This window comes from Orbicella faveolata, unplaced genomic scaffold (assembly GCF_042242905.1).
Source record: "Orbicella faveolata isolate gen_17 unplaced genomic scaffold, um_ofav_v1 contig_2, whole genome shotgun sequence".
Lineage (NCBI taxonomy): Eukaryota > Metazoa > Cnidaria > Anthozoa > Scleractinia > Merulinidae > Orbicella > Orbicella faveolata.
In genome coordinates, this window is record NW_028301547.1 from 3323891 (window position 1) to 3343209 (window position 19319).

At 40.0% G+C, this 19319-nt stretch overlaps 1 protein-coding gene across 1 annotated transcript; it reads right to left on the minus strand.

Annotated features, from left to right (window-relative positions):
* Nucleotides 1-949: 949 nt before the first annotated feature.
* Nucleotides 950-16688, minus strand: LOC110058284 (uncharacterized). The gene is made up of 16 exons (XM_020764905.2): nucleotides 16597-16688; nucleotides 16399-16487; nucleotides 16013-16125; nucleotides 14869-14964; nucleotides 13615-13702; nucleotides 9438-9685; nucleotides 8894-9152; nucleotides 7828-8038; nucleotides 7417-7638; nucleotides 6682-6773; nucleotides 5957-6022; nucleotides 5700-5760; nucleotides 4936-5604; nucleotides 4378-4659; nucleotides 2411-3940; nucleotides 950-1906 (listed from the first exon to the last, which is right to left on the minus strand). The coding sequence occupies exons 1-16, from the start codon at nucleotides 16661-16663 to the stop codon at nucleotides 1875-1877; spliced, it is 4125 nt and encodes a 1374-aa protein (XP_020620564.2). The 5' UTR covers nucleotides 16664-16688; the 3' UTR covers nucleotides 950-1874.
* Between the last annotated feature and the right edge of the window lie 2631 nt (nucleotides 16689-19319).

The window sequence follows — 19319 nt, forward strand, 5'->3', positions numbered from 1 at the left end:
GCGGTAACATTGATGATTTACGTTTCTGAGTAGGAGGCAAAAATAGTGAAACGCGGGATTTTTGATACAACTAGGAGTCCTCTGTAACCACAAGACCGAAAGCCTGACCAAACGCGATTCTTTAGGCCCGGCGAACTCCCATAAAAAAAGGATAGGGGTGCTCGTCCTCCCTTTTAGGGGTTAAAATGCGGTTTTTTTTACCTCTGAGTGTTCAGCCTCACAAAGTCCACACCGGGAGCTTTTGCGGCAACCGTAATAAGAAATTCAAGTGAGCGACGAGAGATAATGTGTATCTCTTAGGGGTGAAAAACATTTCAAGCCACGCCCACAAAACAGGACCTTGGTACTTCTTTGGTGTTCTTTTCAAAATTTCCGATGAGCACCCCCGTCTTTTTTATAAGGGAGTCCCCTTCTACCTCGGGCCTTTTGATTGTCCGTTTAATTTCCCACCTTCCATTCTTGGGCAACTTTCTATAATAATCCACGGATGGAAGCAAATTTAATCAGAGCAATTTGTATTAATTTGATATCTTTCATTTTTCAACGTTGTCGAACGTCACCGCCCTGCCAGCCGAAGAACAAGTATCAGTTGTGCGTGCGAGTTTTTTGCGTTATCGACGTTGCTATGGAAAGTTACCTAGGACGCGGTCGCCGTTCTACGCGCCTCTCCCCAACCAACCGGAGGCCTGGCTGGATTGTTCGAAAGCCGGATAACGGTAACCCAAGATTAAAAGTTAACCAAAGTATTAATTTTTCTTGAATAAAAATGTTGTTCATTGCTTATGTATTGTGCAGTTTGAGATTACTCAAGTTCAAAACGGCACGACAAACAATATAAACAGAAAGCCTCACCGAAAAGTTACAAACCTGAAATCAAAACTCTCGGAATAGACTAGAACAGGACACAGATGCCAGAGAATAGGAGAAGCCAGAAACAATCTACACACAGTTGATTCACTAGCAGTAAAATGCACGATTTATTAGCAAAGTGAGTTTGACTGTCTTATGAACAGCTATCCCAGCGATAGCGAGATAGGTAGTTTCTTACAATCAATATTTATTTTGTTTGAGTTGTTACAAATTTAGTATCGAAGAATATAAATATACAAAGGTACAAAATAAATACGAAAGAAGTTCGAGTTCTGGTAGTCATTTCTTACAAATATTCGAGGGTTTTAAAAAATTCGCCATTGGAAATAGTCCTTAATTTTATGTCACTAACGTCGGGTTGTTTAAAGAAGATTCAACTAATCAAGTCCGGAAATCAGATAGTACGTCGACGAGAAAACACAAGAACAAAAGAAGACGGAAAACACATATAAAACCTACAGAAATGAAATTCAAAGTTCGGAGTGAATGCCTTCTATGCCTTGTGCGAAAGCATTACGGCTGCGAGATGCATCTTTTAATGTCAGCAGATGAATGTAGTGATTGAGAAACAGCACATTTCACTGTTAAACGAGTACGTTACGCCCGATGAGGAAAAAATGTTTGACTCAGCACCGACTATAACCCCTACAGAGCCGAGCCAAAATTTATAATTTCATTTACACACTGTCAGTCTATCTTCGACTTCTACTACTACTACTAACTTGACGCGTTGGAAATATTGCTTTCGCTTAAGCTAGTGGACTAACTGATAACAGAGATTTAACTATGCACTCTTGACTTAAGATTTATACCACACAGGTACTTACAGTGTAAACGTTAACTACAAAAACACTAGTTTAAAATGACTCCTTGCATTCTGTTCGCTGCTAAGACTACAGAACTATGCCTACTACTCTTTCGTATTGGGACTCTATTGGGACTGCGCGAGTTTTATGGAGAAAAATATTTGTATCTTGCTTCAAGTTTGAGCGATGGGTGTCCTGTCAACTGAATCTCGCCATCTTAGCGGGGATTTCTGGACAAGGAAAGAAAATGACAAAAATGTATTAGGTTGAAAGTAATCCGATCCATGCAAATGAATTATCACTTTTGCTTTCATGTGGTACTGTTAACTATGCTGTTCAAGTTGGTCCTGCTTTCAAGTATGTACATGAAACTCTAGTGTGTGACCATTCAAACAAGAGCTACTGCGCAGTACTTTCATGTAGTACAGTCTAGGTTCAAGGTGGTTCTAACTTTCAAGTATGGGAATGAAACCCTAGTGTGTGACCATTCAAATGAAAGCTATTGCGCAGTACTTTCATGTGGCAATGTTTATTATGTTGTACAAGGTGGTTCTAACTTTCAAGTCTGTGATTGAAAACCTAGTATGTGACCATTTGAGCAATACTTTCACGTGGTAGTGTTTACTGAGCTGTAAAAAGTGGTTCTTGCAAATTCAGTTTATCTAGTGCACCACCGTTTAAATGAAAGTACTGCTCAATAGAATAGTATTTGAATATACTCTACTGACGCTCACCTTCATTTGGAAATCCAGGAAACTCGCCGTTCCTCATGTGACTTGCGTACGCAGCATTAAACAGTTGCTGCTGACGTAGCATCCCGCCGTAACCAATCACTCGCTCTGGCTGGCCCCCCGCCATCATGGCGTCCATTGATGACGCCATCTGCTGTCTGCGCTGTTGTTGTTCTAAGTAGTACATCTGTTCTCTTGTGAGCGACTCCCGAGCAGGCAGCCCTGAAGGGTAACGATATTGCACGGAATTCAGGTCCACAAATTGAGAGTTCGCCCCGGGAGGCATTTGAGCGGACTCCATGTTCCGTTGATGCGCCATGGCGGATAAGTTCGGTCTGTACTGCAGAGGTGGCATCATCTCCGACGACCGTTTGTTCGCGTACATGGCGGCGTACGCGCTCATATCAGCCGCGCGCCCAGGATTGAAGCGTTCGTGTTTCTCTTCAGGGCTGTGCAGGTACTTCCCAGCCATCATCCGTTCGCGGCTTGCTGCATCCAGCGACAGGTACTGAGCGCGGTTTTCTGGACTGCCTTGCGAAGGGCTGATTCCTCTTAACATGGACGTAAAAGGCAGCCGATGATTTTTCTCCAACTCAGATTTGTCTCCGATATTACCTGCAGTAGGCGGTCCCGCGTCGTTAAGTTCTTGAAGAAAGCTGCCTGGCTGAACACCAGGCCAACCCTTGTACGGTGCTGCAGAGCGCTCGCTTTCCTTCAGATGTTTGTTCATATCTGCACTGGGCATCCTCTGGGGCACACCCTCCGTGTTACCAGACTCTACATGTCCGTTTTCAGACACACTTTCCATTGTTCTTTCTCGGGACTGTTTATCTTCAACATCAATCTCCTTAATCGGTCTAAGTTCTGGCATTTTCCTATAAAGACTAGAGTCAGAAGCGCTATTTTGAGGTGCTTTTTTAATAACACTCTCCGCAACATTACCTAAAAGTTTTCTATCGTTAAATTTCATCCCAAATGCATGTTCATGTGATTCTTGGCGACGAGGATCCCCATGGGACCCTAATCCTACCCTTTCTAAACCATCGTTCGGAGCAATACCATAGGGTCCTCGTCCGTGCACATTGTCATACGAGGCTCGTCCTGGAACGTTCTCAAAGGGCCCTTTTCCAGGCACCCTATTCAAATGATCGTTTGACGGAACAAGCCGGTCCCTGTTGTCTGGTGATCGCATGACCTGTCGCGCGGCAGTGGGGTGCATAGGAGGGATACCTTGAGGTGCACCCTGCGGAGCGGGCGCCTCTCTCATTTTAGCGCCTTCTGGATGCTGTTGATCATCTCTAGAGGCACCGCTTAAGATGTGGCTGATGGAAAGCGTGGCAGGAACTCGACTCTTGGCTTGCTGCATTGCTTCAACACTTGACTCTTCCCTGCCGTTGGTTTGAAGATCTTTCTGTTGTTGTTCTCCTTCACTGTCCTCTTCCTCGCTGTCACTTGAGTTTCCGGCCACTTGAGGGCCGCCAGCAAAGTTTGTTGGTTGGTCTTTTGATAGTTCAGGAGGGTTTGTGGCTTTGGCTGAAAATGAAGGAAATATAATGAGAAATGACAGCAAGAAGATAAAAAGTAATAATTACATGTAGCGTGTTTGTCAAACAGTGCAAACAGTTTCTAATTCTCGATTTATCAAGGGACAACAATATGCACTGCCTCTTAAATATTGCCACTTTCTAATTGGTAGAGTGACGCATCACTGAATTACCTTGTTGGCACCTTATGTCCTGAGCCGAGTCGCTTTTTTAAACACTAGTACCTTTTGTTCGTGAAATCCTCAAGGGAAACTTTCGCGAAATGCAGCAGTTTGCCTCTCAAAAGCAGTAATCGGAAGGTAGAGTCTGTTAGAAGTATTATTGAGCAAATTCTCTACATCAAATTGTTTTAAACTTAATCTCTTTTACATCTACAACATGTATGTATAGTACACGTGTTGTGCCTTACATGTATCGCTGTCATACCTTCCTCCCGGTAGGGACCCTCCGCTGATGGTGCCCTCTGCGGTGCAGTCTCTGGGGTCCGTCTGTCTATGCGCCAAGGCTCTCTTCCAGGTACCATAGGTGGTTGACCGTATGGTCCGGCGCCTCCTGGGGCTCCGTAAGGCATGGCCCCATTTCGAGGATAGCCTAAGAATGCCTGATTAAAGGACTGTGGCCTGTAATAGGGTGGGCCTCCGTGAGGTTGTTGTTGAGAATGTCGACCTCTCTCAGTACCACCAGTGACCGAGGAAGGAGTGGGTTCCCCTGAAGAGAAATCACACGCCCACAAAAGGGCAAAACTTATCAACAAAAGCACAAATTTAAAACAGAATGTATAACAATATTCGCTGAAATATAACCTTCGAATAATTCAGAAGGAGAAGTCAAATTTTGTTGCTTAACGATCATCGACTACGGATATTCGAGACGTCTTTTCTTGATTTAAGTTTTACGAGTAACCAGAATGTGCCTCTCGTTTTAGACTCCTTTGCAGACCTTATTTAGGCCGTGGTCATTTTTCTTGTTGAAGACACAACCTACCTGACGTAGAGACAGGAACGGCTTGTCGCGGAGACAGCTGCTTGGCTTGTTCTGCCTGGTTAGGGCTGTTCACGTCGTTTTCCCTGGGTTTCCGCTCCATGTTTCCGCTTGCACCTGGCATCCCATACTGGAACGGCATCCTTCCCGCCATGCGCTGGGGTGGGAAAGGCGATGGCTGAGGCGGCTGTCCCATCTGCCCCATAGGATTCCCCTGGGGGTATCTAAACCTGTTATACTGGGGTCCAGGCTGCGACATGCCAAACCTCGCAAAGGCCGCTTGGTTGAAAGCATTCTGATAGAACTGTGGGGGGTACAGAGGCCTGCCATCAGGGGCAAAGTGAGGAGGGCTTGGGAAGGGCATTCTAGAGGGGTGGTGGGAGGGCATCATACCACCATTTGCCATGCTGTTAGGCATCATGTGATTTGGAAACATTGACTGCATTCCAGAAGGTCCCATCTGCGATGCAAACGGGTGTTCATCTGCGTGATGCGTATTTCTAAAAATCTCGGGTGCCGAGCCGCTCTCGCCTCGCTTTTTCTTGTCCTTCTTGCTCTTCCTGGCAAGCTCTTCTTCAAAATCTTCGTCACTGTTGTCATCGTCTTCAGGAAAGTGTTTCTTTAGCTGGCGGTTGAAAGCGGCCTCGAGGCTATTCGCCATCTTCGTGTACACTAGAATTGTAACGAAGACATGCACTTAACGTTGTAAGCTTTCTAGGATCAACTTACTTGTAAATTTACTAGCCAACGATATCAAATTTACTCACTGCTATCAGACCCGTTGTAGTCCAAACAGTTTTCAAACATTAACTTCATATCTGCAGTGAACTGCAACACAACAACGAAAAGAAAGATCATTAATCATTGGATGACAGCAATCAAACCCCAAACAAGCGTGTGATAAAGTCAAACTGACACAGTGTTGTCATACACACATGGAGAGAGAGAGAGAGAGAGAGAGAGAGAGAGAGAGAGAGAGAGAGAGAGAGAGAGAGAGAGAGAGAGAGAAAACAGTGCTATTCACCTCATTCAAACTGGTGTATTTACTATCCTCAAGCTTTTGTTCAATGGTCGACAAATCCATTGGTTCCTGCAAAATCAACGAGGTTGTTACAGATGTACAATACTCTTTACATTAGAGGACGTTACCTTACAATAACTGTTACCAAGGAAGACAAACACTAACAACACCATAGAGAACAAGGACGGTCAGTGATGAAGAAGATTGAGAGGGTTTGCAAGTGATGAATTTGAGACATTTTTGCAAATATTACAATACTAGACACAGCCCATCTACCAATGTATGATACACATCTCATTCCCACCATAATATATTATTCCTCAATTTTCAAATTCCGTCTATCGTGAAAAATATATGAACAAGGATAATAAACACTCAATCTCTTTCCACTTGGGAAACTATTTCTCTTCTGGTAGTAGCAGTAGTAGTAGATGTAGGGTGACACTTAACAGCAAATAAAAGCTAACAAACACGAGGCACTCCGAAATTACAATAATAAGATCCACTACATTACTGTTTATTTCTGGTAAACAGATAACATCCATGGACAAATATCCAAGCATATTTTTGTGCCAAATGGAGGTTATTGTTTATATAACTCATGGAACTAACGTTAACCTACGTGTACCTGGAACAAAGGCAAGTGTGAAGCTACATATAGCTTCAAGTCAGTGAATTCATATTTGAGCAGGACTGAATGACTTTTTTTCTACATGGCTTTTACTTACCTCTATAATTTCATAGTATTGAGGCGCATAAGATTCCTCTACAGGCTCCAAGAAAGGCCACGCGTTGTTATGCTTCTTCAAGGCATCCAAAACTATAGTGAACATGAAAAAGGCCATGGTGTGAATACAGTTGTTGCAGGTACAATGTATCGTACAGCTTCTACATGGACAACTTCGTACAGTTATATTCAACACCCTCATGCTAACAGGGAGCACCGTAACCTGAGGAACTACAAAACATTTCAAACCGAACAAGAAAAATAAAATTCTGATTACTGATATCTAAGCGGCATCATTTGAAGGAACTAAGTCATGGTTTGCACATCTTGAAACGTTTAGCCTAAATTTTTCAAGTTTGTTGTTTGTAATCCGTGTTAATTTTCTCTATCCTTGTTCCTTTATGGTTTATTATTATCTCTTTTGTTTTTTTCTATCTTAGTAACCTACTATTTTCAGATATCCTTCAATTTAAAGGTAATTTTGTACACGGCCAAAATAACTCAAAATGTCGTGGCTGAGCTCCTTTAAGGTCGTACTGTAAATTCGCCCACTCTTGTTTTAGTTTTGTGCAACACTTGCAATAATTTTTACACTGTACATACTTTTATGGAGTCTTGCTGATCTGGCAGTTTCACTATGATCATGGCAAAATATTGCTGTTCTATACAATCATCGTTTATCAAAGATCATGAATGTCATCTGCATATTGAACATAAACTTGTTACAAATCCTTACCCTTAAACATTCCAGTATAGAGGTCTTCGTCTCTCTCCTCCAGACCAATGTCCTCTCCCTCCATTGTTGTTTTGTTTCGTGTGCTGGCTGGTCGTCTTTCCGTGTCACTATCCTTGTTTTCTTCTTCCTTATTGATGCTCATTTTCACTTCATCAGGAACAAATTCACCGCTAGCCATTAACCATTGTCTCTCTTCACGCATACGTGCTCTTCTTGCTCTCTCTGATAAAAGGTTAAAAAAAAAAAAAAACACTTTTTAACCCTATTTTCAAATTACTCAAAACTTTCCACTTTGGGACTGTAGTTTTGTACGTGTGTGTACAAGTTTTCATGTGACTGCACGATACAACTACAAAACAAATAAAAATAAATAAATAGGAACTTTGAATGGAATCTGTCTCAATCACTAACCCTGTTGTCTTTTCTCTGCTTGTTGTTGTTTCTCTCGTTGTCTCTCCTCCTCTTCCTTCTTTCTCTCCTCTGCTGCTCTTTCCCTTTCCCGCTGTCTTTCATTTTCCTCTTGTGACTCCTCGTCCTCTTTACCTTGTACTTTTGAAGCTATTCTATCAGACGCTCTTCTAGGGGCCATCTCCATCAGTAGTTTCTTCCTCATGGCTTTATCCTGCATCAAAAAGGTCACAACAATTAAATTTCTTTGTAACTTACAGTTCCTCGTTATTGCTGAATAACACTTTGTATTTTTTTTTTATTAAACATATAGTTACATGTACATAAAACCCAGGTGGCCCATTAGGCTCGCTCTTATCTCTGCTTTCTGTAGCATCAAATTACTAGGAGTATTTCTACTCCCCCCTGGATGGGATGCTAGTCCATCGCAGGGTTACTCCCTGACATTAAATTTGCCAGTACCCATTTATACACCTGGGTGGAAAGAGGCACTGTGAGAGCAAAGTGTCTTGCCCGAGAACACAACACAATGGCCCTGTCCAGGGCTTGACAATGGGATGCACAACTTGAAGTCGAGCACACTAACCATGGAGCCACCGCATCTCCTACTTATTTTGCTTATTGTTATTGCAATATCTCTATAGTGTGCCAAACTACATTTCATGCAAATAAGACAAATCATGCATATTTGTAGTGAAACTCAGAAATGATTCAACAACTTTTTCAGTTAGATGAGAACATACTATACATGTGCAGGATGATAGAAGAGAACATACGCACACAGGACTATAACACTGCTAAACTCTCAATTAAAACATCAACTAAGAATCTGGAATTAACAGAGTGGAACATTATTTTTAATACACACATGTATGTGCATTTATTTACTGATTGGTTGGAATAGCTGAGAAAAATTCAAAAATACCAATTGGCCGTGGCATACGTTTTGTTCCAAGCATCACATGTTCAAATCTACATGTATGCACTGTTTGTTCATAATAATAAAAAACAACGTGCCAAAGAACCTCAGGCTCTCGTAAATGCCCACACACAATGAGCACCCAAGTACCTTTGCCTCAATCATCTTGCCTATCTCTGGAACAAAGTCAACACTAAGCGTCTCATAAAGCATCTTTTCATCTTTGTGTTTGCTTTTCTTGAATGATTCAGCTAACTGTTGCCACTCCTCCTCCGTGGAGCAGACAACAGTCCATGAAGGCCTTGGCTTCTTTTGTGCATCTTCCTTCCCCTCAGAATCTACGTCTTGCTCATCATCATTATCGTCTTCATCGTCAGCATAATCACTGCTGGGAAGTTCACTGCTTGGACTAAAGACAATTTTTTTTTTTTGTCAGCAACACTTTATTTCAAAAATTAACAAACAAATGTTTCCCTAGTCCATGTAGGATGGAAATATCTGTAAATGTACAGACATGAGACACCAACCTTTAACAAATTGATGTCACTTTTTCATGCATCTGTCCTGTTATTGATCATGAATTTTGTCATAACATTGTCAAAGTAGCTGTGGATCCAAGAGGCAATAGCCTTTCTAAAACTTTAGTTTATTTAGCGCCAGTCAAGATTAAGGGTATCAAATACAAAAGTTGCACCTTGATTCAGAGTCGGCCTCTGAGTCAGATGAAGATCCTTTGGCTTTCTTTTTCTTCTTCACCTTCCCTTTCTTTTTCTTATTTTTTGCCTCCAACTTTTTCTTTTTCTTTGACTTCTTGTTAGTTTTGCTGTCCGACTGTTCAGGCTTTTCTTCTCGATATAATCTGGTGCCGTAGAAATACCAGAATGTTCTGCCCTCAGCGTCAAATCCAAGTGGCTCTACACGTAAACTGTCTGCATCTAAGCCCTGTAGAGCGAGAAAAAGATACCTTGAAACAATATTTTTATACAGTTTTGAGACTACATGCATAAATCACATAACTTGTACAAGGACAGGGGTTTCATTAAGGGCAGGGCACCGGCCAAATTGATCAGCTGTGAGGAAGATTTTGCCTGCCTGGTTTGAGGAAAGTTCTTCTCATAAAGAGGTTCAGTTCAAAAAGATTTTGCCTGCCTGTGAAAACCAGTTTCCCTCCTGCTGAAAATGTTAATGGAACCCCTGCAAGAAATAAATCTACAGGCTAAATTAAGTAGCTCACTCTGCTAACGTTAATCTTCAGTTTCAGTGGAATGAATTGACTTGGAGTATCACTTTGCCCTCGCTTTGCCCAAAGCAGAGGCTGTCTTTTCAGTTCACCAAGACACCCATCAAATGAAGGATGGATAATGCTATTTTGAACTTGCCACTATCTCAAACTCAAATCATCTGCCCAAGGTTAGATTTGCATTTCCAGTCATTTAAATGAGCTCAGTTGTGGTATTTAGAGTTACTTTGGCCAGGTATGAAATAATTACTTTCAAATTGAGAAGGACACCTGAAAATGTTTATAGTTTACATGTAACACTAAGACAGAAAAACACAAGAGATGAAAATAAACCATAAAGGAACAAGGACGGTTAAGGAAGGAGAAGATAAACACGGATTACAAGTGTAGAACTTTAAAAGTTTAGGCTTAACTTTTCAAGATGCACAAACCATGACATAGCTCCTTTAATATCGACTACTTTGAGCTTGTGCGACCAGGAAATGTTTTGTTTCCATCAACAGTTTAAGATAGTGGTGTTCAACTGAGAAGTTCAACAACATCAGAAATGAAGCTCTTTTATAGGAGCTCAATCATGGTATTTTGAATTATTTTGGCCATGTACAAATTTATCTTTACATTGAAGGAAACTTGAAATAGTAGTTAACTGACTAAAGATAGAACAACATCAAAGAGATAATAACAAACCATAAAGGAACAAGGATGGTTAAGAACAGAGACGAATGAAATGGATTAGAAATGATCTTGGCCATGTACAAATTTACCTTTACATTGAAGGAAACTTGAAAATAGTACATGTAGTTCTAACTAAAGCAAGGAAAATGTCAAAGAGATAATAATAACCCATACAGAGAACAAGGATGGTTTGGGATGGAAAAGAATGAAATGGATTAGAAACGATCGACTTGAAAAGTTTGGGCTTAACTTTTCAAGATGCAGAACCGTGAAATAGTTCCTTTAAGTACCACAGGCAGTATTACAGCCCAAGGAAACAGCAACCAAGGCAAGGGGTTAAACTACGGTCAGGGCAGTACTGTTGAAGATCTATGTGTATGTATAAGTATTTTTAGATTGATCCCCACCCCTAGCAATAATCTGACCAACTTGAAGTGTTTCAAGATGACTGAAGTGGACTTAAGGAAATCATTAAGAAACCCAAGAGTTTATTAGTGTGAAATTTGATGACCTGAATTTGATGCCTTATTAAGTGTCTTCAAACTTGAGGACAAAGTTTCCTTCACTAAAAATGAACTTAAGAGCATTGAAACACAGTATTCATGCACAGATGAATAAGAGAAAGATATAACTTGAGCCACTTTTGAATCAAATGCCAATTGTAATATCACTCAACAGGAAGCCAATCTGTTTGACCCTGCATGCATCTGGATTATTCTAATATGTGAATCAGCTGCTTGACATTTAAACAGCAACAAAAAAAAAGTAAAAGGTTTTAAGGTGAAATCCCAGGGACGGATGCAGCTGAGGTATTGTGTGGTATTAAGTATCACCTTGTTTCATAACTTACACCGTCTTATGAGCTAAAAACAATGGTTTCAAACAAGAAATTTGCTTCTGAGTGACAATTACCATGCTAAGCATGTTTTCTTGAACACAATGGACTTCATAGGCCAATATTTTTGTTCTATTTAATATATATTGTGAGATAAGATGGAAATTTTGATGAAGTGTTTTTCAAATAATTTCTAATTAATTGATATTGATGAAGAAAAATGCACTTTCCTTCTTGTCTACCCTTATGAGAGCTGTGTCGTGTGCTATCACAACAGACATCAATGTAGAGTGCCGACGACATTGTTCTGATGAACACTAAAGAATCAAGAATCAACATCTGGGACAAATAACCATAAATTAACGAAAGTTGCAAAATAAGAATTAAATGTGTACTACAAAAATTTGAAATCTGATGCTGTTTACAAAATGGTAATTAAAAGTAAAGTGCTGTCTACATTGTTCTGATGATCACTAAGTCTAAAGAATCAAGAAACAACATTTGGGCAAAATACACATAATTTGACGAAAACACAGATCTATGCAAAATAATAATGTGTACTGCATAAATTAGAAATCTGACGATGTTTACAAAAACTCGATCCCTGATTTATCTGTCTTGTAATCAGTACTTTCGCTGTTGTTCATACCTATTTCAACACAAGAAGCCCCAGTCACATTGTACTAATAAACCTTTTACATGTAGCTCTCACAAATCAAATTTACATGTAAGTTAGGCCAATTTTGGGGGCGCTAGAACGTGGTCTGGACATTATACAAAAAATCCTGTTTACTTGATTTGTAGCCAAGATTTCAATATTTGGTTACTAATTTAGCCTTCTGTAATTTCTCTCAACTTTAAACAATCTTAATCATCCTTACTCAGTTTTGGTTTGCTGTCACCTTTCTGGTATCATGAAATTATTGCTAAATGTTTAGCATTTTGAGGTCTGAGGCTGTTACAGTCATGTGTACTTTAAGATGGTCATTACATTCAAGAGTTCAGGACTACGTAACAACTACAAGTATTATGATCATGACTTGTACTTCCAGGGGGTTGTTACAGGGCTTGTTATTTTCAATTTGTTACGGTAGGCTTGTTGCAAAAAAGCTAATTAAAATTTCCTTCTCTTTCTGCCAGCTTATTTCACCAGCTGAATTGTCAGAACTTGAATCCGGCTGAAATTTCACAAGAAAACAAAGGATTGGGGTTACTTTGGAGAAGCAAACACCAGAAAAGCTGACTGGGTTTGTTCTGAAATGAGCTGGCTTAGTGTTTTCTTAGCTACATTCCTGGGTTGTGAAAGTAATCATTGTGTAAATGCCTCAACTACATGGCTCAATGACTCAATGTGATGAACTTTGTCTACGACAAGTGTTAATTAGTGAGTATAGATGTTAGCCATTATATTCAATTAATGTAATTATTAGACATCACTCTTAAAACCAATATTTGCTTTAGATCTATTCAAGTTTTCATTTTTTGAATGAAATAGATCTATTCAGCAACATACATCGTTTTAATAACTTGGTTGATCCTGAAGGCAAAGATGTGGTTTATTGTCAGACAAAGGAGTCAGTATCATAAGGACTTTGAATACCTCAAGTTTTGTGTCAAAACATTCCAGCAGTTGGTCCCCAATTTTTCAGTCTCCAAAATATGAAATTGAGAGGGCTACCACATACTGTGTCTCAAAGATGACTGCCATATATATTTGTGTGTCTACAGTTATAACTCAAGGAACTATATATTCATCATTAATTTTGTGCTCTTAAAACTTTTCATTCCTAAGGGTATCCCTTGGTACTTCTAAGTTCTTCAAAGGCTATATGTACCTCTCATCTCAAAAGTAGTTATGAAACTTGACATTCAATATTAAATTAATTTCATGAACTATCTAGTAATCCTTATTACTGCACCAGCTTACAAATTTATACAAGGACAGCATAACGTCATTTAATTTTTTTTTATGAGCTATGTTTGGAATTTATAAATTAGCCGTTATCGTTGTAACTTAAATAACACTTGAATTTTATTAAAGTATGCAGCTAAATAACATCAAGAGGTCAAGCGCAGTAGACCATTTCTGTTAATAAACTAGAGTTACTGCTCTAAATGTACCTTAAGTAACTCAGGAACATCTTCTACATCAAGTCTGAAATCACAAAGGTTGTGAAGGATTTCTACTTTTTCTCTTGTGGAAAGTTTGCTAAAGAAGAAAAAGAGACCAATATAAATTTCTCTATAGCAGTATAAATGGGATACAATGACTAATATATCAGCATTTTAATGATCATGATATTTTATTTTAACATTAGCATTTCAAACACAGAAGACAATGCGACAGATTATTCATTAATAATTTAATTCACGACACACTGCTCTGTAAAAACAATAATGTTGTCTGTCATTTCTGCCAGTTTCATATCTAATCCAGAAAGTCAATAACTACAGGTTTAAGTGTATTCAAGACACTGTGATATTTGAACAAATATTGTTCTCTCATTCTGACAACAACTCTGGACATGAACAACATGAATCAAGAATTTTGAATAACTACTGCATCTGCAGTTTTACTTTACAAGTTAGAACACTTGCGACAAAAGTATTACGCACTTGTAAACAGAAACCTGAGTTACAAAGTGTATGTGAAAATAACCATGTCAATAACAGAACGCTTTCAACCATGTATTGAATGTCAGCAAGGTTAAATTGCTTGACATTCGAAAGAGTGACAGTTTAAACATCTAATGTACATGCAAATATGATATTATAATTTACTAAGCTCATAACAATCGTGGACTAAATGCTGAGACTAGATAAAAACTTGTCTCAATTTTTTAGCAGACGATTATTGTCATAAATTACGAGAATAACATGTGTTTGAAGCCCCCTATATCTCTCTGAAAACAATTACTTGTATCTGAAAACATGATGGGTTTGTTCTGTAAGCTTTTAGTATGGCAACTTTCTAGTTGTTTATCCATCAGAAAAATTGAATACTTTGACAGTCAACAAGGAGTTGAAAACATAAAACCAAGTAATGAAGACGAAAGAAATACCCTGAAGGTTGTAACTTGTAACATGCAAACTACATAATTAAGATGGCAACTTGTCAATTTCCATATTATAAAGCTTACCCATCTTTCTATATCATAATGTCGAAGTCTTGACAAAAAAATAAGCAAAGATTGAATCTTCAGGTCACATCCAACTAGATGTTTGATGAAATGAAAGCGTGCTCATGCGAAAATACGTCTAATCGTATTTCTCTGCCAAAAACAATACGGCCTTGTATGCCACATGGGCCTCAACAAATCAACAATGGCTGGCTAGGACAACCGACCAACACAGAGAAATAGCTGTCCAAAATACCTGTATTCTTTGTCTGCAAGCGGGTTTCTCTTCCCTAATTCATCTTCCCAGCGTATTTTTAAAACTTGTGACAGATATGGTTCAAAATTCTCGGCCCTGAAATGAACATGAAATAAACATGGAAAATGTCACGACACGGCGGAAAGGAAAATTGACAAGGAAGCAAGCATAACAGAACCTTGTGGCAACTACACATAGCCACAACAAATTTCATTTTCCCAGCCACAAACCTCTAAATATAACTCAAAATTCACAAGCAAACCGAATAACGAATAGCAGATATAAATTTACCATAGGATCCCTCAATAAATATTTCACGTGTCAGAATATCAAATCGCACGTTCTTGTGCGTCCATTTTTAATAGCCGACTAAAAGGTTTAACTGCCGCGGGCTTTGAATGAAGTTTATCGACGAGCAAGGAACTTCTGACAGATCTTATGCTATCAAAAGAGATCTACAGATCGACATGTTTCGATCCAAAAGGAAATAGCAGATGAGACATCCAACATCGTCAACCGATAATCAATCGGGCCGCGAAACCAAGATGGATATTTGTAACAAATTAATTCCTGGCGTGAATCGATGAGGGAAAAAAAAAAAATGGTTTCAAACAAGTTATCAAGGCTTAACAACACTAAATGGATTTCTCAGTGCTCGCAAGAACTGATAAAAGTGCTAGCGACGAGTAGATCTTTTATCAACACATAATAAAAGTGTACAACCATGAATAAAATACTCGAATTCGTTTGACAATTACGTGAACAGAGGGCGACCTAAAACTATGTCTCACGTCTGGTTCGTTTTTTTTTTTTGAGTCGAAGACTTAATTCAGAAACTAGTAATAACATTGTCGTAGCAATATTTACACAGTTCCAAATTCTAGATAATTTCATTTTCGAGAACACGGCCTACATTATTAGACAATGAGGGAAATTACCATGAGGTAGGCCAGCGAGATGAATTTGAAACATTCACGTTTGCACACGAAATAAACTAAAAGATCGTATTTTTCAGTAAATATACGTAATCACACAAACAAAATCAATCAATGAATTGTTAAGACATTTTAAAAGAAATATTAAAAGGATAAGCTGATGTATGAAATAAAGAAACAATAAAGTAGAACCGAAACCGTCGACTTACGTTATGTCCTTTATTCCATATAAACCCCTCAACAATCGAGCGTGAAGATCGGCCAAAAATCGGTTGTTTCCCTCTTCATTAGAACCATCAATGACAAGTGCATCTTCTAAATCCTTAAAGAAGTAAAACAACGTCTTTTAAGCTCAAATGTGACGGGAGTTAGAGCGATATATGTCCGTCTAAAACTCACAACCTACGCTACCAGTTTTCACTGTAAATTCAAATTTTTAAAATAAACAATGCACGGAATAGTTTGAGCGAAGAAAGGTCAAAGGCGTAAAAATAAAAGGAACCTAATAGCCAAGCCTTCTGAATTACACACTCAATAAACGATAAGAAAAAATTGCGGCTCTTAGTTCAAAAAGGTAATTGAAAGATCCTGGTACCTCGATTTCGAAGTCAGTCAATCCGAAGGCCGCGCGGAACAACGAACAGAAGTGTGCTATCGATGGTACCTCCCACCAATTTCGGATCTCTGCAAGCCGGAGAAATATGATAAGTACAACATTTCAACTTTTCAAAGCCACCTCAAACAAATGTTAAAGCAGCAGAGAAAATGTATTTACAAGGCCGTTCAACAGTACCTTCCATGTCACCCAAAACAGATGGCCGACTCAGTACAATGACGACACAAGATGAAGCCGGGAACATCCGGGCTTTTCCCTCAGGACCACGCCTTCAGAGGTCTGGGACGAGAAAAAGGAAGCTTTGACTGACTGTCCTTCACGGACAGACAGTACAATCGACAAAGGAAGGAATGGACGGCAATTTCAGTAATTTCGTATAGTTTTCTTATTTCGGGGAAAGAATGACAGAGGGTAAGTGCTCTGGAATCGGTCTATTTTCCCTGCAATTTCAAGAAGTCAGTGGCTTGCACTAATGTAGATGGGCGGATTTTTCTTTTTCTGTAAAATGCCAACATGCATGCATAATAGATAATAATAGTTCATCATCATAGTTCGCCAGCGTTTTTCACGGTGGAGGTCCCATGCAAACCATGTGCGTTAGACCATGGTCTAAATTTTGTCAGGGGAAGACAAGATATCAACCCATTTGACAGAAGCAGGAGACCGAACCCAGTGTAGTTCATTAATTGAAGGTCGCGTAGATGTTTTTGTGAAGTCTTACTCCTTTGTGTGTCAGTTGACGAAAAGAATAAAATTATATAATAATTAAAAATTACGGCCCAGTTGCATTGTGCATGTGACCTCGTCAAGTGTCCGGGAAAGAAGGGCTTGTCACGCGCGGAATCACGTGGCGCGTTCGTCCCCAGTGAGGTCACTGCAGCGAATTTAACTAACTGCATATATGGGTCTCACATGCAAGCTTTGTTTGCGCCTTTTGTCGCGTGAAATATGGCACCGCTGAACCAGTTATGAGGTTTAAATGACTGAAATGGAAGAAATTTGTGCTTATATAGGCATCAATCCGAAACGTCACGCAACGATATTCCGTAGATAGAGACAGAAGTCTTGCGTGACGACCCAGTGTGATTGTGGACCACTGATCGAGACTGAGATTGCCTGTCATATCAAAAGAAGAGAGTATTTTCAATTTTTGAAAGAATAAAAACCCATTATTTACTCCTCCGGCAATTAATCTTGAGTCCCGTTTACTGTCAGTGCATGATTGAATAAAAACCAGTTTAACACCAGTTAAGCCAGTTGTAAGAGGATGAACAATGAGTTCCGGGGGTAAAAAAACTTGGCACTCACGGGCAATAAATATGGGTTAACAGACCAAGCGCGAGGTCAAGATGGTTGGATATTGGCCAAGTCCTTTATTTGCGTGTTCATGGACCGAGACGAAGTCGAAGTCCGTAAACACGAGTATATTTTTTGTTTATTTTATTTTTTTGCGAGTTTATAAATACGCCAGAAAAAAGAACTCGGCCAATATCTAGCCATCTTGACCTCACGCTTGGGCAATAATAACCCGTATATCTTGATAAAACAAGCTTGGTCAATAAAGGATTTATTACATGGAGAAAGAACACGATTTTGTTGCGGGAGACAGCGGGTAATCCCGAGGGGGCAATAGCGCTATCATACCCACACGGGTAGCCAATCACAGCGCAGGATTCGGTTCATGTTCATGGAGCTACCTCATAGCTTGTGGTAGGATGGTTACGCGCTCAAAGTGATGTTGTTTCGTGTAAGCTTCGTACACTGCTTGTGCTTTCCGGTTTTTCCGATTTACTGAAATCACGGGATGCCTATGGTTATGGTTAGCAGGTGTCAATACGCTGTTTTTGGGGCGGGCAATTCTGGTCTCGCCCAAGTTACCAGCGGGGTACCACAGGGCTCCATTTTAGGACCTATTCTCTCCAGCCTCTGTACCAACAATCGCCCAGACACTACCTATTTAATCGAAAACGCAGCTATCGAGAAGTATGCTGATGATGCCACACTGTGGTACATGGTGTAAAGCAAACGATTGCGACTGTGCCATAGCCGCAGCTGACAAGGCCCCTGGATCTGTATAGTGGCTGATTGGTGTAGGAGATATGCCATGGTCCTTCATCCTAAGAAAAGTAGCCTGCAGAACAGGCGTATTTTTTTGCGTTTTTTAGGCGAACGGAGCCAAAAGCGAGGCGAGCGCGCGGGAAGAGCGAAGATCGAGCGAAGAGCTCTTTCGCGTTTTTCTTTCGCTTTTGACGAGAAGAGCGGCGAGCTCTCCGCCTCGCGCGCGACTCGCGGTTTGGGCTTCCCTCGCTTTCGGCTCTTTTCTCCTAAAATACGCAAAAAATTACGCCTGTTTTACAGGCTAAAGAAAAGTGAAGCCATGCTGATTTCGAGACAGAAATTTGTCTTCTGCCTTCAAGCAGTAACTATCAATGGTACCTCAATCGACTTACTTAGCTCTACCAGATGCCTCGGCGTTGTTTTGGATAACCAAATCAGTTGGACCCCTCATCTCAAGGCGACAATAAAACTGTTTGCCAGGAAGCTCAACCTACTTAGATAGCTGAACTTCCTTCCAGCTGTACACCTCGAAACCTTCGACTACAAAATCATTCTTCCTTCTGTCACTCACGGAATGCTTATCTGGGGCAGCTACAACAAAACGCTATTCCAAGATTTGGAGAGAATGCACGTCGTTGCAGCCAAGATCACACACAAACTCCAATGTCCTAAACCAAGTGCCCAGGTTTTTGGAAAGAGCAAAGTTATATATACAATTAACTCGCACTCACCGCTCAGTCCGTTATTTCAGAGTCGGAACAACTTCTATACACTGAGGGATGAAAATAAACTTCCATTGCCACAACCTAAAACGGAAATTTTAAAACGACCGCTCGCCTACA